General features: G+C 32.6%; 1 protein-coding gene across 4 annotated transcripts; it reads left to right on the top strand.

Annotated features, from left to right (window-relative positions):
* Positions 1-440: 440 nt before the first annotated feature.
* LOC132939421 (zinc finger protein OZF-like) lies at positions 441-22,720 on the top strand. 4 transcript variants are annotated; one of them, XM_061006580.1, is made up of 5 exons: positions 441-750; positions 1,208-1,296; positions 8,803-8,979; positions 19,562-20,371; positions 20,456-22,720. In XM_061006580.1, the coding sequence occupies exons 2-5, from the start codon at positions 1,250-1,252 to the stop codon at positions 20,721-20,723; spliced, it is 1,302 nt and encodes a 433-aa protein (XP_060862563.1). In that variant the 5' UTR covers positions 441-750; positions 1,208-1,249; the 3' UTR covers positions 20,724-22,720. The 4 variants fall into 4 exon arrangements, with proteins under 4 accessions (XP_060862563.1, XP_060862562.1, XP_060862560.1 ...); XM_061006579.1 differs by having other exon boundaries at positions 19,562-22,720; XM_061006577.1 differs by lacking the exons at positions 8,803-8,979; positions 19,562-20,371; positions 20,456-22,720 and adding exons at positions 4,961-5,039; positions 5,392-6,988.
* Positions 22,721-23,047: the final 327 nt, after the last annotated feature.

Genomic DNA, 23,047 nt, shown 5'->3' with positions numbered 1-23,047 from the left:
AAAATAATGCACCGGGATGTTTGGACCAAATTTACATGGATCATTATCCCGGTGCGGGATTAAATCGGTATATTACATAGACCTATAAAAGTATAAACTAATGGACAGCACTTAGAGCTTAGCACTGTGCTTAGAGAGAGAGGTCAGAGGTACGATATAGAGTAAAAGAGAAAAGAGAACGTGGGGGAATATAGTATTAGTTCTATACGCCAATGATTATCCCCTTTATGTTCTTTCTCTCTTTTCTCTCTTCATTCTTCCTTCTTTCTTTCTCTTATATGATGCCCGTGCATTGGCGGCAGGGTGGAGTAGAATACGCTGTCCATTAGTTTATAGGCCTACTATGGTATATTATGAAATTCATTATTCCATGAAATTGATATTTCTTCCAGCTCCATTATCATATTTATTATTTAATGTATATGCGTCAATAAATTTAAAACGGTTTATGTTATTAAAGATTAAACTATAAAAAAATAGTTAAAATAAAGCGTTTACATGATGCAGTTTTAAAACCGACTGGCGACTTTAATTCTACATATAAACGTATTAACGTAACAATACCGCCGAATAACGAAATGTGGCCTTATTGCACTAAAAGAAGAATAACTAATAACTGATGATATCTTACTATAGTACCTAATCCGCTATTGAATTTTTAAAACGCTCTTCTAAACAATTTACATATTTGATATACGGCCCTCTTCACTCTCGTACTGACGGTACGAAATTATCCAGCGTGATTGAGCAGTAAGTACTAAGTACCTTGTAAATTGTAATAAATGTATATCATATCATTATATCCATGGTTTATTGTATATATTGTATGTATTATTGTATATGTATATTTAAGCCATGATTATATCAATAGTTTATAGTTGGTAAATCAAAATTGAATACCAAACTCAATGTTTCCACGTAGGAAACATAAGGTATACGTAAGGAATTAAAACTTAAATGTAATCGTAGTAATGTTGATATGAGAAGATCAGTTTTAGTAGGTAAATAAAAATTGAATACTGAAGACTGAACTCATGTTTTCTATGTAGGTATAAAATGAAACGTATTTGGTCAAACGTTTGGTGAAATTATCCATTTTAGTTACAAGTACCGTTACCAAAAATATGTTAATGCAACCCATTTTATGATTAAATTACAGGTCTGATATAAAAAGTACCTACCTAATTGTAATGGTTTATGTTCATAGTACCTTATTGAAAAACAAACAATAAAAAGGACACAATTCAATATGGAACCATTAAGAACAACTATTGATGATTGCACAATAAATTCCAAGTGAGAAAATACATTATAAATAGTGTAGCATTACTAAATTTAATTTTAAGCTACAATTTGAAAGAATTTAATTTTATAAAACTAGTTGTTTTAATATTTTATGTATTATTAAATTTGTGTATTGTAGTTATCTAATTTATACAGTTATCTATTGTAGTTATCTAATTAATACTTTTTTTTTTAGTCATATTTGTTTTTATTTGCACAATCTGTATAAAAATAAAATTACAATAAGCACAATGGAGGGGTAATACAATTATAGGGCATTGGTCATGGTTGGCTTGAAGAAGAAGCTATTCATTAATAGCACTTCATAACGGGATGGTGGACTAGTCGACTAGTAGGTCACGGCACCAGCTACGCTTTAAACGTCGGTAAGAGTCGCCCGGGATTGTTCGGGAGGATAGGTTTTGGATGAGAGGGTTTCGGTGATTTGAAAGTTTAAGGTGGAAACGTTTATATAGGGTTTTGGCAACATTTTTTACTGTCGGAATGAGGAGGTCCCTGTGGAGGGTATCGTTTGTAACCTAAAAAGGGGCTTTAGTTATCTGCCTAAGGCATTTGGATTGGAATGTTTGGATTCGATTTATATTGGAGTCTTTGGCTGAACCCCAGAGTTGGATTCCGTAAGACCAGATAGGTTTGAGGAGTACTTTGTACATGAGGATTTTATTGTGTAGTGAGAGATGTTTGGATGATAGGAGGAGGCGAAGTTGTCTTTGACGATTATTTAGTACAAGTCGTTTGTTACGTATGTGGGTAGCCCACGTGAGTCGACGATCTAGGCATAAGCCTAGGTAACGGACATTTTGAGCGGTCGGGAGAGGTTGGTTGTTAAGTGTGATAGGGGGGCAGCTTATTGGTCTGAGAGTGAATGTGCAGTGGATGGATTTGGATTCATTGAGTTTGAGCCCCCATTCTTTGTACCATGTCGAGAGGATGTCAAGGTGGGTTTGGATTCTGCTGGACGCCTCGTGAGGGTCATGGTGAAGAGCCAGGATGACTTTATCATCGGCAAAGTCACCGGTGGTGGTGAGGTTGGTAGTGGGTTGGTCTGATGTGTACAGGTTGAATAGAAGAGGTGCCGCTACAGCTCCTTGCGGTACTCCAGCTCTAATTGATGATATGTCAGATAGGGCTGAGCCATATCGTACAGAGAAGTGCCTGAGTTCTAGATAGGACTTGAAGATTAAGTAGAAGCTGGGAGGAAATATTGATTTTAATTTGAAGAGGAGGCCGAGATGCCAAACCTTGTCAAACGCTTGTGCTACGTCTAAGAAGACGCCTGTGCAGATTAGTTTCTTTTCAAGGGAATATGAAATTTTGTCAACTATACGATGAACCTGGTGTATGGTGGAGTGGTTATTACGAAAACCAAATTGATTGTCTGGGAGGTTTCTGTCAATGATTGGGAGTAGGCGTTTAAGTGTGAGTTTTTCAAATACTTTGGAGAAGAAAGGTAGAAGGCTTATTGGTCTGTATGAGCTGGTAGAGTCAGCGGGTTTCCCGGGTTTGAGTATCATAATTATGATCGAGAATTTCCAGAGTAGAGGAAAGTATGAGAGTCTGAGCATGGAGTTGTAAATGTGCGTGAGTGATAAGATGGCTTTTCTGGGAAGTTGGGAGGCGACTTCTGATGTAATGAGGTCGTAACCTGGGGTTTTATGACGCGCAGATTTATTGATTATTAATTCGACTTCACTGGGTCTGATATGTTTTGGCGGAAGGGTCATAGGTAGTGGACTGGATAGGAAGTGGTCGACTTCAACTATTTTGTTACGGGGTATGATGTCAATATGTGGCTGGAACGTTGTGTGTAGGTGATGACGAAAAACATTAGCTTTTTCTGAGTCAGTGATAAGCCATGTGCCGTCAGGGTTTCTCAGAGGGGGTACTGGTGGTTGAGAGCGGAGAATTTTTCTGGTGTTTTGCCAAAGAGAATTGTCGGTGGTAGAAAGGGATGCGAGATGGTTTGTTAAGTTGTCGGATTTGATTTTAGCTAGGATTCTTTTGAGTTTATTGGTGAGGTGATTAAACAGTCTTTTGTCACAGGGATATTTAGTTCTTTGCCAAACAGCGCGTGCTTTTCTTTTTTCCGAAATTAGAGTTCTGACAAAATGTGGAAGATCAGAGGTGGGTTTGTTAAGTGGGTTAGGAATAGTGGAGGAGGACCAAGCTGCTTGTTGAATTGATGTTGTGAGGGTGTGAACAGCGTCGTCTATGTCTTGAGTTGATTTAAGTCTAGTTTTGAGATCTATACGATTAACGAGTTGGGTTCTGAAGGCTTCCCAGTCCATACGACCTTGAGTGAGACTAGGTTTGTTCGGCTTTTTAGAGGCAGTGGTGTCTATTGTGAGAAGGACTGCCGAGTGATCAGAGCATAGATCATCGAGGTTGATTAATGTATTGTGAAGGCTGTTTGGGATTTTCGTGACAAATATATCTAGAATGTCTGGTCTTTTTCTTAGGGATGTGGGCCAATAGGTTGGAGAAGGAGGAGCGTGAATTTTGTAATTATTTTGTTGCGATAGGTTATGTAGGGTGTTACCGCGAGGGTTATTAGTGCGACAGCCCCATTGTATGTTTTTCGCGTTTAGATCGCCTCCGATTATAAATCTTTGGCCTAGGGTATTAAAGAAGTGCTGGAAGAGAGTTGGTGTTATGGAATGACGGGGCGGGCTGTATATGGCATAGATATTAATTGGAATATTGTTTAATATTAGAGCAATTCCGCAGGCTTGTATATGGGCTGTTTGGTACTGAGGAAGAGGGTAGAATAATAGCGAGGTTCTTATAAAAATAGCAGCGCCAGCATGGGCTGTGCCATCTGGGTGGTTCGATTTAATAATGTGGTAACCAGGTAGGTTTATTTGTGTGGTGTTGGTTAGGTGTGTTTCTGAAATAAGTGCAATATCAATTCTATTGTTTTGGAGGGTGGCCAGTAGTTCGTTTCTACGGTTAATTAGGCCATTAGAGTTCCAGGTTAAGATGAGGAGAGAGTTGGACGTAAAATCATTGGTTTGCATTTTGTTTGTTTATATTATTTATGAGGTTTGTGAGGACTTGGGTAAGGAGGGATAATAGGGGATTTATGATTGATTTAAATTCATCAAGAAATTTGGTGAGAGAGGTCTCATTATCAGTTGAGTTGGAATGGTTGTTGGGAGGGGGACCCTTAGTCGCGTTTGCATACGTATGTGGGTGCGCTGAGGAGTTTTCATTAAGTTGAGATTGGTGTTCTGGACTGCTGGAGGTGTAGGGTGGCTGTGGTTGAGAGTTGTAGCTTGAGATGTTGGTAGTTTTACTTGAGATGTTGGCGGTTTTACTTGAGATGTTGGCGGTTTTACTCGAGAAGTTTGGACGCTTCTACCTGAGTTGTTTGAAGATGAGACAACCCTTATATAGTCTGTCTCAAAGTAGAAGACACCGGGCGGCCGACCGGTTTTCGTTCGGTATGCGCATCTGCTCCCCTCCAGTTTGCGCGCCAGGTGATCTACGCGGTCGTCCACATACCAATTAAACAACCGTTATACAGTATACACCGTACACAAAATATTTTATTGCTGTCTGCGATTGACTACGTCTCGCTCTGCACGTCGTTTGCACTATCACTATAACCTAATCGTATTTTGATTTGTATTTTTTGTATTTTTGCCGTGTATAGTTTTTTTAAGTATATTTACGCCATGGACAACGAAGTTTCAGATTTTACATCACCAGCGAAGAAAAATAAGAGAGGAAAGGTAAGAAAATTGTTATGAAATATTATAATATAAAAAAAGTCTTTATATATATATTAATAATTCGATACTAAAAAAATATCCTGTACAATTTTGCAAGTAAAATAATATTTCGTTACACTCGTAATATTATTTACAAAAACAAAATATTTTTTCTGATTTTCATTTTTTTTAAATTTTTTTTTTATCTTTTAATGGTAATTTATATAATTTAATGTTAAAAGTTGATTGCTTAACATCATTTATACGTTATATTAATACAAGCATTAATTTCTTACGAGGATTTTACTCATTTTTATTTTTCAACTAATAGTATTCTATGCTTAAACACATTTTTTTTCTTTTTTCTTTTTAGTGGGTTTCTTCACAGCAGAAGGAAATGATTGTCAACCATTACAAAAGCAAAGTCCAAGCGAACCCAAAAATCACAATACGTGAAGCCCGGACAATCATTTCAAAAGAATTGGGGATTGGAGAAAAAACCATATCCAATACATTAAAAGAATACCGTGAAACTAAAACCGTCAGTTCACCAAATAAAGAACGGATCCATAAAAATGTGATTTCGAAGACGGATGATTTTGATAAATATGCCATAAGAAGAAAAATTCACAATTTATGGATAAATCGTGAGTTACCCACGCTTGACAAAATACTTTCGGTCGTCAACGAAGATGAAAGTCTACCATCTTTTTCCCGAGCGACATTACATCGACTTTTAAAATCGATGGATTTCGTTTACACCAAAAGAGGACGAAACAGTGCGCTTTTAGACTCCAATGAACTTATTCTTTGGCGGAGGAGATATTTGCGAAATATCAAAAAATATCGTGAGGAAGGTCGTCCAATTTACTATCTGGACGAAACGTGGGTTAATGCTGGAGACGTCAATACCAAAGTGTGGGTCGACAAAACTGTCCAATCTAGTCAACATGCGTTTTCCCAGGGCCTTTCAACTGGTCCCGTAAATCCGAGTGGTAAGGGGAAACGATTAATAGTCGTTCATATTGGCTCTGAAGATGGATTCGTTCCTGGAGGATTATTGTCGTTCGAGTCGAAAAAGAACACTAGTGACTATCATGACGAAATGAATGGGCAAAGTTTCCGTGATTGGTTACTATGTGTTTTGCCGAAATTAAAAGATAACGCGGTAATCGTTATGGATAACGCTCCTTACCATTCGGTAAAATTAGAGAAATGTCCAACAACAAATTGGAAGAAAGCGAACATTATTGAATGGCTTCAAAGCAAAGGGGAGGTAATTGATAGCACTATGATTATACCAGAATTATTGGATATTGTGAAACAACTAAAACCATTGTACGACAAATACGAAATCGATGAACTAGTTTCACAACACAATAAAACAGTGCTACGATTACCTCCATACCACTGCGAACTCAATCCGATTGAAATGGCTTGGTCGGTAATCAAAAACCACGTAAAATCGAATAACAAGACTTTCAAGCTTAAAGATGTCCAAAAGCTCTTGATTGAAGGCGTAAATAAAGTCACTGAAGAAATGTGGAGAAATTTTATAAGCCACACTGAAAATGAAGAGGACAAATTTTGGAACATCGATATGATTGTGGACGAGTTAATGGCTGAACGACAAGATTTAGTTATGACGATCGGCCAGAGCGATGACGACGACGATGATTCATTTTCTGATTTGGATTAATTGTGTATATAGTAACTGTAAATTTTTTTTTATTTATATTTGACGAAGATGTTATTCAGATTTATTTTTTTGCATAACGTATAATTTTTAAAGACTGTTTTCTGATTAATCATGTGAATATAAATGTAAATAAAATACCAATTTTTTGTTGCATAATTTTATATAGACGTATATTTAAAATGAATTGCACTAAAAATGTTTTTTTTATACCTGGTGTTTAAATATAAAAATTATGGTAAAAAACTATAATAAAGTTTCTTATTCATTTTTAAACCACAAATTTTTTGTTTTTTTTTATTTATTGATACTTGTAGTGTTATTTTTTGACGACAAAATGTATTTCAACATGGTTCAGAACATGGTAGAATTTGAAGAAAAAATATTTTCTCGAAATAATTCAAATATTATAGGTTACTTTACAGAAAAAATATAAAAATTACACAGTTATGCATTTTTAAACATTATACAACAATTTTTATAAATACCTTTTAATGAAAAAATAAATTATGAAACTTCATATTTGTACTTCTATGTACACACATTGTCAACGTATGGCGTATGCAGGCCGACGTCGATAGTTTTATTATTTTTCTATTTATTATTTGTACTCGGTGTATGCTACCGCTTTCGTATTGCCGTCGGAAGTTGTCGACTATTCGGTTTACGTCGGCTGTCGATTTCGTCTCATAGTGGGGGAAAATCGGGCAACGAGCTTCCGCGGCCGTCAGTCGCGATGCGCGAAACCGGTGTATTCTACTTTGAGACAGAGTATAGTTTGCTGGATGAGGGCCTGAACAGAGGGCACATTTTGCAGGGAGCTCTGGAGGTTTTATACATGATGATGTTGGGTGGCAGTCACCGCATTTGACGCATTTAGGGGGGTAAGCGCAGTAGGTTCGGGTGTGGCCATAGGACTGGCAGTTAAGGCATTGCGGTATTTCTCGTTTTTTATGTGGTTCTTCTATTTTGACTTTTGTATGTAGTAAGGCAGTGATGGAGAAAATATCGTTGTCGCTTTCTTGAAGGTTTAGATCAACAAAGAACATTGGGAGTGGTGATTTTGTTTGATGGTGCCTGATGTTTATTACATTTTTGACTGAGTGGCCAATTTCTTCGATTGCAGCAGCGATGTCTTCAACTGGGGTAGTTGGATGAAGATTTTTGACTACTATTCTTAAGGATTTTTCTGAGTAGAGTTGGTATGTGTGATATTGGGCATTAATGTCTTTAAGGAGTCGGATTAGTTTCCTGTAATTGTCTGGGCTGTCTGTTTGAATTTTAAGGTGGGCTGTAGAGGACTTGCACGAAAAGCTGGTTGGGCCAATAATTATTAGGTCTCGGATACTGTTTCGTAATCCTATGTAGTCCAAGACGCCTTTAATGAATACGGGTGGAGGGAGAATAGGCTTTGGTGTGTCATGTGTAGTATTCGATTGCCCCTGGCTGGAAGTTTCAAGCAGGCTATCGTTGTCTATGTTTTCGTTATCGGGGCTTGGATTATCATCGTCAGCGAGTAGAGCTTCATAGCGGTTTGGTGTCACAAATAGTTTCGTTTTCTTGGCAATGATGGCAGACGGTGAAGACGGTGGGGTGGATGATGTAGATAAGGAGCGTTTGCCTTTATTAGGTTTTGTCTTATCGTTATTTTTTTGTTTGTTTACGATTTTATTGTTGACGATATTAATTGGGGAGACTGTTTGCTGGTTACGTGACATAGCTTATCTGGTTGGGGTCCAAAGGTCGATACGCGGGCAGTGCCCGGGTTTGGTTATAGAATGAGCAGTTGTGTAGGTGTTGTATGTTTAAACTTAATATAAATATTTTAATAGATGAGTTAAGTAATTTAATATTACTTGTGGTCGGGGTGACCGAATTCTGAGAGCTGGTGATGACAATGTGTAAGCACGTTGAAGAACTCAGTGAAGTGGAATCTTTCCTTCTTTCCCGTAGGGAGAGAAACACGATGTAATTCGAGAGCGACCGAGCGAGCAGGTGCACCGTAGGTCATGCTCGCACGGCTTGCGGCGAGGAACTGTTCTAATTAATACTTATTAATAAAAAATTAATTTTTGCAATTTCTTTTAGGTATAATTATATAATGCACAGTTCTAGATTTTCAATCCCACTTATTAGATGTGATGATCAAGTATTTAAAAAAAATGGAATTATAAAACAGGAAAATATTGATAGTCGAGTAATTAAAGAGGAAATTATTGATGAAACTGACCATCACCATCATAATATTCAATTATTACAAAAAAGGTATGAATTAAATTAACATCATAGTATAATATTATTAATTTTGATGACACAATATATTTTTTTTTTTTAACATGTGGTAAGAACTTATAAACAACTTATAAAGAGATAGTTAATACAAATTAATAAATTAAAAGGTTTGGCAAGTGGGTCCAGCTCTGCTATACACAAAAGTGTCATTTGGGTCACTGAAATGCAAAGCTGGGCAAACTAACCAATTTTTTTAACTAGTTAAAGTTAAATTTTCCTAAAACTAAAATTACTAAGTTAAGTTAAAGTTAATTTTATAAAATAAATGAATATATATATATATATTATATACTTCATATTAAAAAAAAGACAATATAATAAAAGGTGTGAAGGTACTTGATATAATTATTTTTCAATATATTTAAACTAATTCTAAAATTTATAATAACTGTAATACCTACATATTATATAAAAATTTAACATATTATATAAATATACCAACCTAACACAACTGCATCTAAATTAATTTTAATTAGTATTATATTTTTGAATAAAGTAGGTTGGTATATAAAATAAAATAAAAATATTATACTAATTGTAGTTAAATTTAAATCGGATTTAATTTAAAGTAAAAATAATTAAATGAGCAACTATTTTTTATACATTTTTATTTGTTTTGCTTCTGAAATGTAATCAGGACTATGAATTGACATAGATCTAGGATGCCTAGGATCAACAAACTCTGGCAACAAACAATTGAAATAAAATTGTTTTAATTTGGGAAATATTTTTGTATTCCACAAATTGTCGTCCCTTTTTCAAATTTTTAGTCCAAAACACAATGATTCCATATTTTCTTCCAGTTATTTGCAGCTGTCCTGCAAGACTGGATGTTGTTAATAAATATCTTTTCAACTATAACAATTTTCTAGATTGCCTTCGTTCAACTGTTTCTCTTTCTATTTCTTCTCAATTAGCAGCTATGTCTTCTAGGTATTTTATATTTTCTTTCTTTTTCATTATTAAAATCTTCCTCCGACATATTCGGTTTTTGAGAAAAGAGACCATAAGTCATAAGATTGTTTGTTATTATTTTCTTTAGTAAATTTTATCTGTTTTCTGTATTTATTACTTTCAGCTTGTTTTGATGCACACGTTTTTTATATTTTTGTACTTCAAGTCGAGTTGATGGATACTTCACAGCACGACTTTGATTTAATAGTTATACAAAGTATACATGGGACGTTTTGTATTTTTAATTACTGTTGCAGCAGCACAACGTCCTCGATAGGAACAGAATTTAGCAAAATGTGTTCTCTTCCCACCAATTAACTTAACGATGATTCCATTCAGTGATTCTACAACATTACTGTCAACATTTTGAAGTGAACTGTTAGTTGTAACACATTAGAATAGAAGTCAAAATCTATGGTTTTCATTTTTTCCATATTGTTGGATTTCTTTAGGTTTACTACAAAAATAGGAATCATATTTACTATGTTCTCCAAAGACATGATCTACAGAATTTATAGTATAATTTTGTAATCTGTTTGGTGAATGGTTATTACTTTTACGATATTGAACTGCCTTAACAATACCTTTTCTAATTCTTACAATATTTTTCCCTAGTAATTATCTGTGTTCTAATTTTCCAGAATGCTTCTGAGTAGTCATGTCTCTTAGTTTTCTACACACATTTCTAAGAAAATGGTTTCTGCACTCTACTTTTTCAACCGTCAAATGTTTATAAGGTTGCACATATAATATTTGCTTATACACACTACTATGACCATCAGCTATTAGTTTATGGTATCTAATGCCACATGTCGATTCACTCTGTTTAAAACCTTCCACCACTATTGAAGCTTCCATACCAGCTGATCCATCTGATGATTTCTAATTTTTAAAACAATCGTGTTTTTTAGGTGTTTCATTAGGATTAGGTTTAACTCGTACACACTGAACAAAACTTATTTTTTACTCCAAAATATAGTCATTTTTTCATATGATTACCAACCAGCGCAACCTGAAAAAATGTATAGGTTAAACATAGTAACATCTCTACTAAAAACAAAATATTATAATATAAACATAAGTCTTAACTTATTACTAAACTAATTATTTATGTTTTATTTATATATCGGGACTTCTTGCATTTGCATGTTTTTTGTAGTGGTCGTAGATTATTCTAGGTAAATTATAAATTTGTTTTATGAAATGATGAAATTAAATACAAAGTTTGAATTTGCATATTTTTGCTTATTTCATTATATTTTTATTTTTATGGACGTAAAGTTGTAAGGAAAAATCATAATTGGATAACATTTATAAATATTTCTTAAATTAAATTATGCTTGGGTAGGTAGCAAAGGCGCAAATAGTGTTTGAACTTTGAAATTTGGGGAGGCTGAAGCCTTACTATATAATATTGAATAAGCTTAAAAAAAATTTAGAAAATGTTTTGGCCGGCTGTTAAAATAGTTCCCCCCTTATTGCCCATATGGTACGTAGGCATGCAAGATTTTATGAGTTTCTTTGCAACAAAGCCAGTAAAACCAATTGACATATAGATCGGGAGTTGGCGGCCTGCAGGCCAAATCCGGCCCGTGAAGGGGAAATACTGGACCGCCAAGAATATTTTTTTTTAATGCTGTTTTCGGCACATACTAGATATTTAATCTATTTTTATTTGGTATTTGGATGTATTTTGGCTCCTGGTTCCACAGATACATATGGGAAACTTCGTCCTCCAAAATAACGTTTTTAAAGAATAAATATCGTTCAAGATTAACTGATCTCCACCTTCAATACACCCTGCGCATTAGTTGATTTCTAAGAGTACCAAATTATAAAAAACTGGCTAATATTATATTATATTGAATAATTTGCTTTAAATAGCTTAAATTGTAATTTTAACACAAAAATAAACACATTGGTGGTATACCTATTAACTAATATTTAAGTTATTTCTGGCCCTTAAAAATTTTTTTCAAATTATCTGGACCACTATAGAATTTAATTGCTGACCTCTGATCTAGATTGTATGAAGAAATTAAAGTTTTTTTTGAAAATCCTTTTTTTAACTTAATTGTGTTTTGAAGTATAAGTAATAAATAAGTTAAGTACACAGTTCAAAATAACAAAAAAATGCATATGTTTTACATTTTATCACAACAATACTTCAATTCGAATATTTATCATAGTAGAATATAATTAAAAATAATAAAAAAAATAGATACCTATGTTATGATAGTAACTTTTGTCATGATATTCATGGTAATAATTATAATAAAATTGCAATAATAATTATAGTTCAAGTGTCTATATACTTACAGCTTTATATTGGTTGAAATTTAAATGAAATATTTATTATAATATGCAATGGTGAAATTTCATTTTTTTAAAACTTTCGAATTGTTTATTGAAGTATTCTAATTTGTTTTAAACTGTTTGTACAATTGTACGATATAATATAAAATAGTTCAAGTTTTATTAGATATTTGAATTTTTTTTTTGGAAATATATTATTTTTTAATGTGTTAAATTTTTCCTTGTGCTTGAGAATATGTAAATCTATTTTTCTAAAAGACAATTATATCTAAACAAAATTAAAGATACTATCGAATGTATATGACAATAATGAATATCTTGACATTCCTGATGGAGAATTATACATTGTTTTGTAAGACCTCTAACTCCAAATTCTATCTACTATAACTGCTACTAATGGGGTTCCATCTGTATCGATGTCTTCAGCTTGTATTGCCAATTCAGCCTCAATCTTAGCGGCATCGTCCATAGCTCTTATTGCTGCTAATTCATAACCTTGATATACAGTTCTGTGTTCTTTATTATATGTTCCATAGTTTATACTGTTTATAGTCGGTACTCCTAACGCACATGTTATGTCTTGCAAATAATTAAACCCACAGCCAATGTTTTTGATTCCAGCTACGGCTACTGTGTTTATTGGGTAACTAGTCGAGTGTTTGAATAAATTGTTTTCAAATGAAGAGTGTTCAAACAAATCTGTTCAAATGGACTTGTGTTCGAATAGTATTATGTACGAATGTTATATTTTCCTATTTGAACATAATTATTTTTTTATTATTATAATAATACGATATTCCTAGCCTGTAAGGCTATCTACATCTATGGATAAATAACAATAATTTTTGACTAATTTTAACATGAGAATATAAGTAATTATAATAGCGATAATAACAATAGTGTCACAATTATTTAATAATCATTATCGAATAAGATCATGCGATGACCGCGTTTTAGACGTCTTTGAGGTGGTGGACGTATGTGTAAATTGAAGTGAAGTGAGCCAGTTGATTTGTGGAGTGAATTATGGAAGTTTTCAGCAAGAGCTCTTATATGATCTTGGATTTTAATGATTCGGAGGTCTTCATGAAGATTTTTGTTGCGTATGAACCATGGTGCGTTTGTTATTATCCTTAATATTTTGTTTTGGAAAATTTGTATTTTTTTTAAGCGCGTCGCTGAGCAGTTACCCCAGATAGGGCAGGCGTAGGTAATTAGTGAGCGTAATAATTGCTTGTAAATTAATATTGAACATTTTTTTTTGTATAACTGATTTTTTGTTTAGGATAGGGAATAGCATTGAGAGACGCTGGTATGCTTGTTGTAGTTTAGAAGCTATGTGAGGCCCCCAGGTTAACCTCTTGTCTAGCGTGACACCAAGGTACTTGACAGAAGGCTGCCAAGGTATGGAATCGTTATCGAATCTTAATGGTGGTGGAGTGGAATTGCGACGTAAGCTAAAAATGACTGCTGTGCTTTTTGAAGCGTTTATGTGTATTTTCCAGCTGTTGCACCATTTTGCTAGTAGATTTAGGTGATCTTGTAAGTTGTTTGTTATCTCTTCAACGTTGCGGGATTCACTGTAAATAGTTGTGTCGTCTGCGAATAGGTCGATGTTTGTGCAAGGGGATTGCGGTATATCAGATATGAATATGTTGAACAATATAGGTCCCAGTTTGGACCCTTGAGGTACACCGGCAGAGATGGACCGGGTCAGAGAAATTTTCGTTTATTTTAACTGAGAATTGTCTATTTGTTAGAAAGGAATTGACAATATTGAATAAGTACTTCGGTGTATTGAAAGATTTTAGTTTGTATAAAAGACCTTCGTGCCATACTTTATCAAACGCTTTTGAGACATCTATAAATACAGCACTAGTGTGGCAATGTTTTTCAAAAGAAGTACTAATGTGTTCAGTTATACGAAAAAGCTGTTGTACGATTAAGTGGTTGGACCTAAACCCAAATTGAAATTTTGGGATAACGTCTGCGCTGTTCAAAAAATGTTGTAGTCTTGTGTGAATAACTTTTTCGAAAATTTTTGATAGGGAGGTAAGTAGGCTTATCGGTATAGGATTTGATTTATCCTTACCAGGTTTTTTTGAAAGTATAACTATTGCTAATTTCCACTTCAGTGGACAGTGCCCAACGCGTAACAAAAAATTAAATAAGGAGGTCATAAAGACGAGTTCTTTGGCAGGAAGTTTCTTAAACATGAGGTTGGTAAGGTGGTCGTGACCCGGGGCTTTTTTGTTTGGTAAGTTTTTGACAATTAGCTTAATTTTATTGGGTGTGACATAATCCATACATGTTTGAACTGAATAATCAGGTAGATCTAATAACTTAAGGACCCTCCGTTCATTATTTATATCTGTAGTTTGGTTGGTGGAAAATGTGTTGTATAACATTTCCGAAAAACATTACATTTATCTGCGTCGGATATCACTAGTTGATTTGCTGTACGGAGAGGGGGGATTATATTTATTTATTGGTTCAGTAGTCGTTTAGTCTCCTTCCATAAATTTGAATCTCCCGGGTACATATTTAGGAGATAGCTATTATACGGCGACACACGGTTGTTTTGTAGGGCCGTTCTCACTTCTTTAGTGAGTTTATTCAGTGATTTTTTTATTTTCCGTATTTCTTTGGTTTTGCCAAATGCGTCTAGCATGGTGTTTACGTTGGATTAAAGAAAGTATATATTGAGGTAGAAAGCCAATGTTTTTAGTATTAGGTGGCCGTGGGCTTAGAGCTGCACGCTCGTGCAGTGTCAGCAATGACTGTGGTTAGGTGTTCAGACATTTGTTCTGCAGATTGGATCGTGGGTATAGTTTTAGGTATTATTAAGTTGGTATTAATTTGATTTGAGAATTTATCCCAGTTTGGTTTGCCTTTAATTAGAGAGTTGTTTGACTGATAAGATTGTGAAGACGAATTAATTGTGATTTTAACTGGGATATGGTCTGAGTCGAGCTCAGCGAGAGCTTCTTGCATGCAATTAAAAGGAAATGATTTTATTAGTAAAATATCTAAGATCTGGCTGGCTATTTACATCTGAAGGAAAATAAGTAGGCTCATTTGGAGCATAAATTGTATAAGGCGTGTTATCTATAAAAAGATAGTAATTTGGTGCCGTTTGGATTAATGACGCGACAACCCCAATTAGTGTGTTTTGCGTTTAAATCGCCTGCCATTATAATTGATTTGTCTAGACTCATTACTTTATCGTAATCCGAAGTGTACATTTGGCGATTGGGAGGTTGATAAGCACTGACGATGGTAACATATCTATTATTTAATTTAATTACCACTGCTACGGCTTCTAGGCACAGCAGGTTTAGATTAGGAATTTCTTGTTGTTTAATTTGGGCACGGACAAGAATAGCAACTCCACCCATAGCTCGTGTCTGTGTAACACGATCTGCGCGGTGTAAGATGTAGCCAGGGAATTTAATTTTGTCTGCACTTGATAAGTGTGTTTCTGTTATACAAGCGATATCAATGTTATGATGAGTAAGGAAGGCTAGTAGAGTGTTCCTTTTGTTTTTTAGTCCGTTGGCGTTCCAGTTTAATAGAATGGTATTATGGGGATCCATTTGAGTTTGGATGTACGCTATTAAGGATGGCTGGTAGATTTTCTATTATTTTCTGCAATAGTTGAGAGACGAATGTGTTAATTAAGGGTAACAGTGTTTTCATGAAGTCATTATCTGTGTTGTTTAATGGCTTATCTTGGAATTTATTTTTAGTTGCGGCAGCGTATGAACGTTTATCGGTTACGTCATTTTGTGTGCTATTAGAGATGTTCACCGGGAATTGGAATTTCGTATAATTGCTTGGAAGTTGGGTAGCGTTATTTTTGTTATTATTATTCTGTTTTGGAATGTGCTCGCTGGGTGGTCACTAAGGCAGTTTGCACATTTTGGTGGAGTTTCTTGTATCTTTTGGACAACTATAGTGGTGGTCACCTGCGCATTTGACGCATCTAGGTGGTAAGTGACAAAACTTTTTTGTATGCGAAAAACGCTGACAGTTGGTGCATTGAGGAATGCCCTTGGAAGGTTGCCTTGGTTCTACCGCTACTACACAGTGCAAGAGTCTGTTTAGAGAGTAAATCGCAGCAGATGATTTGGATAGCAGTACCGCTACGATAGGTATTGGAGTTTTGAATTTATTTTGAAAACTAGTGACTGAGGCTACTTCAAATTTCAGTTCTACGAGTTCCTTATATATACAAGCTTCTGATATATTTACAGGGAGGTTCCTAATGATAACGGATAGTTGCTTGTTTTCTGGGAATTGGTAAGTGTGGTATTCTATACCGGAATCGTCGAAAAGTTTTGTTGCTGTTCTATTTAATAGTCGTCAATAGAATCCATGTTTAATTTGAGAGCAGTTTTTGTGTTCACGATGGAGAATTCATCTAAAGTTATATTGGCTAATGATGTATGGAAGTTTTGATAATCAGAAATGTTATATACGTAAATAGGTGGAATTTTTGGTCTAATCTGTGATTGTTGAGAGCTGACTTCGTCTTCGGTGCCGTCCGTATTGTCGTTGACTTGGAGAGTTAGAAGTGGAGCGAATCTATTTTTACTTGTATAAGGAGGAGTGAGAGCAACACTGCTAGTTCTTGTATTTTTTTTTTCTATTATTTTTAGGATTAATTATAAGAAACCCAAACGTTGGGATTGAACAGAGCGCTGAGAACAACCTGTCGCGGCGGCTTCTGATAACTAACAGAACATAATTATGAGTATACTATATTATGAAAAACCAAATTGCACTATGCAGTTGATGAATGAAAATTCAAGTTCATACCTCGATGAATAATGACAGAAACACTAGTAATACTAGTAATACTTTTTATTATACAATTACAATACGTTTTATAGCCATAGCGGGTGACCATAGAGCCATAGAAGATAATATTATTATTATTATAATTCTAAAATATTATTTTATTGATACCGCCGCCGCCACACTGTGTAATGTTGGGAAGTAGTGTGCGAGTGGTGGGGTGTAGCGCGAAACGCGTCGCTCGTATAGGTAGTAGTTTCAATGTCGGCCGTAACGCCACAAAAGCGGTGTTTTATATAAATTAATTATTGTTTCCGTCTCAAAAAGCTCATAAGCAGTATACAATTGTGGGACTTTGAATGATCGAATTTAAAATCTGTCAAAAGATTCAAATTTGTCGGTCTGTCTACTAGGGAATGATCGAACTGTTTTTTTAAATGATTAAAAATCAATTTATTATCAACGTTTAAAATTACAGATTTGTAATATTTAATTACTCGGCCAGTAATGTATTAACAAAAAATCGCCTAGAATCGTTTTCTAGAAGACAACTTGACAATTTTAAAACTTTTTTCAGAATCAAAATCTGACTTTCCTAACTTTTACAGTTTTATCTCACTTTTGGGTTAATATTTATATCGATGTTGAATAGTAGTACTCATAATAGTAATGTATTTACAATTTAGTAGAATTTTTGGTAAATATTGCTCTATCCGAGCGTTTCCCAGTATTTTATACTTAACATACAAGACTCATATGGGTATCTATAGAACGCATGTCCATCTTGTTATGTTATAATGATATTTCTTGTAAAAATATGTAATTTTCTTTGAAAAATCAATGCATTATAAGTAACTTCAATTTTAAGAAAATAAGCAATAACTAAGATAAGTTACTATTATTTATGAAATAACCTAGTTACTAATTAAGTTATTATTTAATATTATATTTTTTTTAACTAGTTAAGTTAAACGTTATCAAAAAAAGTAACTTTTAACTTACTAACTAGTTACTGCCCAGCTTCACTGTAATGGATATATTAAATTTGATTTCAATGATATAAAATCATTGTACATTTGTAACTATATTACCTAAAAATGATTCTTAACGTTCACAGTCCGAGCCTATATTACTAAATACTAAGCACCTATATTTTATGATGTTATTGCTATTAAAGCAATTTATTATTCTATTCGTAAAACTGTAGGTTCGATAAATATTTTTCCGAAAACTTTGTATTTGAAAATAACATTTTATGTAAATATTACGATGGCTACACGGCAAAACCTCGTTTGTAGAAATTTTCAATTTTTTTTCTCGGATGCACTATGCATTGGTTACACTGTGCATTTTGATATTATAATATTATAATATCATAATTTATTGTTCAAATACTGATATATTATATTATATATATATTATGATCATATACTTTAAAAGTTTCAAAAAGTTCAAAAAGAATCAAAATATTTTGATGTAAATTTTAAGGTTTATAGAATGAAATAACAAATATTCGGTAAACATTTTAAGTATATCTATGTTTAATTGTTTTTGAATTGCACCAAATTAAGAAAATTTTTCCATGAGAAATAACTTTTATGCTCAACATTTTTTTTTAATTTTTACTTATAACTACTTATGAGCAACTTAATATTAAATGATTTAAATTTTTATAAAAACCGAGTGAATAATTTTTTATGGACCAAGAAAAATTATTAATACATTTCGGAAAAATGATAGGCCTATAAATAGCTCTAAAAGAGTAAAAATAAATTTTATCAGTTACATAAACTACTAATATAAATATTAGGTGATAATTTTATTAATACAAAATCGGTAATCGATATCGATATCGATATTGACAAAAAATGGTTTTGTTGTAAAAATTCCCATTCATCCTTAAATTTTTTTTTTGTTTTCTCGATACTTTGGAAAACTATATGGAGTTTTCAAGTTTTAACTCTCAATAGTAACAACTCAATTCACTTTGACACCAAAAAAGATACTGAAGTTGAAAATTCGAAGCATTATTTCAACTATTTATAGTGTTACAATATTTATTATATTTGAACAAATTAAATAGATAGATTTATAATTAAATACCTATATGTATTTAATATTTTATGAATATAAAAGTTTTAGTCTAGATGTATGTTTGATACAACAATTTGAATATATAAATTGGTTTATGAGCTATGAAAAAGTTTTCTCAAATTTATTATTAAAATGTACCTACATTCCTAATATAATTAATTATAAATACAATAGATCATTGCGGTACAAAATATTCAGCCTTCAATTACTAGCAATCCTTTTGTTAAACGCCAGACACTATTAATTAATTAATAATTAGTGATAAATATTATGTACTGCAGTGAGCGAAATATGTATAGTATTCATAATCAATACTAATATGTAGTTATATTTATTTTCCTTTATTTGATAAATATTAACATTTTTAAAATACCTAATTTTATTTTTGCAGAACTAAAACTGAAGAAAACAAAACCACAATTGATACCGAAATTAAAGTAGAAGTAGATTTTATCGACATTCATGAATTTAAAGGAACAGTTTTAGGCCAAAGCAACTCTTCAGAATTCATTACTAGTAAAAATTCGAACTTGACATCTAACTGTTTCAGGAAAACTCCATTGACTGATAACTGTGATAAAATAACTACAGCATCCAATTTAACTGTGCATACAAGAATACATACCAGAAAAGAGTATATATGTGATATCTGTGATCACATTTGTTCTGTGAAAACAAATTTAATAACTCATATAAGGACGCATACTGGACAGAAGCCGTATAAATGTGGTATCTGTGATCAACGGTTTTCTCAGGGATCACATTTAACAACCCATACAAGGACACATACTGGACAAAAACCGTTTAAATGTGGTATCTGTGATCAACGGTTTTCTCAGGGATCACATTTAACAACCCATACAAGGACACATACTGGACAAAAACCGTTTAAATGTGATAATTGTGGTAAGGAGTTTTCTCTCGCAGCAAATTTAACAAGGCATAAAAGGACACATACTGGCGAAAAGCCGTACAAATGTGATATTTGTGATAAAAGGTTTTCTATTGCAACAAATTTAACAAGGCATACAAGGACACATACTGGACAAAAGCCGTATAAATGTAATATTTTTAAACAACGGTTTTCTCAGGGATCACATTTAACAAGCCATACAAAGATACATAGCAGAGAAATGTCATATAAATGTGATATTTGTGGTAAGGGGTTTTCTTTTGCATCAAATTTAACAAGGCATATAAGGTCACATACTGGCGAAAAGCCGTACAAATGTGCTATTTGTGATAAAGGGTTTTCTATTGCAACAAATTTAACAAGGCATATAAGGTCACATACCGGCGAAATGCCATATAAATGTGATATCTGTAATAAGAAGTTTTTAGCAGCATACAATTTAACTGTGCATACAAGGACACATACTGGACAAAAGCCTTATAAATGTGATATTTGTGACAAAGGGTTTTCTCTCGCAGCAAATTTAACAAGGCATAAAAGAACACATACCGGCGAAAAACCGTATAAATGTGATATTTGTGAACAAGGGTTCTCTCAGGGATCACATTTAACAAGGCATACAAAGACGCATACTGGATAAAAAGCTGTTTAAATTCGATGTTTGTGATAAAATGTTTTCTACAACATTCAATTAAACAATGCATACAAGGACACATACTGGACTAAAGCCAAATAAATGTGATTTCTGCGATAAGAGGCTTACTACAGCATCCAATTGTACTATTGAATTATGATCAAGCTTTTTCTCAGAAAAGATATTTAAAAGCTATAAAATGCAGTGTTTGTTCCTTATAAAAAAGAATTCGTTCTGTTGTTGTTGATTTGGAAAATTAAGGAGTTCCTTTTTTAGTTCCAAATAAAATAAAAATTCTTATTATTTAATCATTAATGTTTTTTTTCATATGCATACTTCTTCAATTTTTAATTTTAATTTATAATTTATACCTACTGGTTAGTTTGAGATTTTCTTCAAAATTAAATTGTTGACTGACGTATGCCGATTGTCTTATCCTTTATTGTTGGAAAGTTTTAACATTGTTGAAAATTGGCAAGATAATTATTCACTTGAGATACACAGAGAAAAAACTAATTATATTCACTTTGGTATTCAAAAATCTATACATTTAGATAAATATAAAATCCATAGCTCATACTAATAGTTTGTAACAGAAGTAATTTTAAAAATAATGTATGTAAATGTAGTGTATAGAATAGAGTTAGGTCTATTAAATACCTTGGTTAATTTATTGATGAGAATTTAAAATGGGATGTTCACATAAATTATATTAATATATTACTAAGAAAATTTTTTTATTTTTACAAATCTCTTAAATCTATATTTAACCTCAAATTAAAAAATGACATACATTGCTCTAAATTCTAATACAATCTATTCTTTCTTATAAAATTTCTTTTTGGGGAGGAACTTATCATGCTCACTATAGGAATCTTGTAACCACTTTAAATTATTTAATGAAGTTTATTTTCAATAAGCCTACATTATTTCCTACAATTACAACAATATAAAGATTTAGAGATATTAAATTTAAAATCATTATACACAAAAAACATTTTTATGTTATTTTATAATTTCAAACATTGAAAACAACCATTGATGTTCCATGTAACATCTACAATACTCGCTTTAAGGTCAATACTACCTAATATCATCGTCCCTAAAATTAATACTGTATTTGGGCAACAAAGCCCTAAATATAAGTTTATTCAATTTTGTATTTATGATAATTTCAATATTCATAATTTTAATAGTTTCATAATGTATAAAACATATATAACTAATATTTTGTGTCAATAACTGTTATGTTTAGTTTTTTTTCTCTTTACTTATACCTACTTAAATTCAAATAATAATTCATAATGTATAAAAATGTATAACCAGTTTTGTTTCAGTAACTGTTATGCTTAGTTTCTTTCTTCTTACTTATATTTAAATTTAAATAACTATATTAACTATTATTATGTAAAATGATGACGACTTAAGACTACTTGTATCACAAACTTCCTCTTTTCAGCGCAAGCTTGCTTTTGATAGGAGAACCAATGCTTTAAATATTCTTTGTACTTTTATTTATTTATCTTATAATTGTAATTGGTGTCTAATAAATATTATTATTAATAATAATTATATTTTATATAGGTAATCATTTCTATATAAATTATAATTTAAAACTTTAAGAAATACCAGAGGAAAACATTTAAAAGCATTGTATTTGTATTCTAGTAATCTACCACTCTAAAGTTGTATAATATAAGGAAAACATTTTTCAAAAAAAAATTCAGGCTTTAGAGGGTTAATAAAGTGACTGATGAGTAACGATTAACGTCGATACTCGATAACGATCACTAATAGGCAATATACATTATACACATTAAAAAAAATATATCTTAATTTCAATTATTTACATATCTGTGTAAATTATTGGAACTAGAAAGGAACGAGAAATGTTATTATAAATTCTTGAAAAAAGAACTTCATTTTCTCATTTTTTTTTTATAAAAAAGGAATTGTTCCAGGAATCCGTTCCTTTTGGAACTTGTTTCCTTCCAAACACTGATAAAATGACACATACCATAATGTCTATAAACATGTAGCATAATATTCAACATACATAAAATTATATTCTATTTATTATTTCTGAGTTTTTAAATTCTAATAAATATAGACTCACACAGTGTTTATGGATTAGTTTATGAAAAATATATTGATAAAAGTTTGTGAATAGGGGATTGTTATTCGAAAATTATTTCTGAGTTGATAATATGTACTTTGACAGTATTTTCTTCCAATAAGGAATTATGAATAAAAAGGTGGATAAGTGGATGTCACTCTGCTGTACAGTAGGTTACAAGTGGGTCACTGTAATGGATGGTGTTAAATTTGAA

This window comes from Metopolophium dirhodum, chromosome 2 (assembly GCF_019925205.1).
Source record: "Metopolophium dirhodum isolate CAU chromosome 2, ASM1992520v1, whole genome shotgun sequence".
NCBI classification, from domain to species: Eukaryota; Metazoa; Arthropoda; class Insecta; order Hemiptera; family Aphididae; genus Metopolophium; species Metopolophium dirhodum.
Note: the sequence above shows the minus strand (reverse complement) of the source record. Positions and strands in the feature narration are given on the sequence as shown.

What these genes read in the sequence shown, in the direction of transcription:
- LOC132939421 (XM_061006577.1), top strand. Translation starts at nt 1,250, where the DNA reads ATGGAACCATTAAGAACAACTATTGATGATTGCACAATAAATTCCAA. An exon ending in GATTGCACAATAAATTCCAA is followed by an intron (nt 1,297 to 4,960) that starts GTGAGAAAATAC and finishes TGCCGTGTATAG; the next exon opens with TTTTTTTAAGTATATTTACG. An exon ending in AGAAAAATAAGAGAGGAAAG is followed by an intron (nt 5,040 to 5,391) that starts GTAAGAAAATTG and finishes TTTTCTTTTTAG; the next exon opens with TGGGTTTCTTCACAGCAGAA.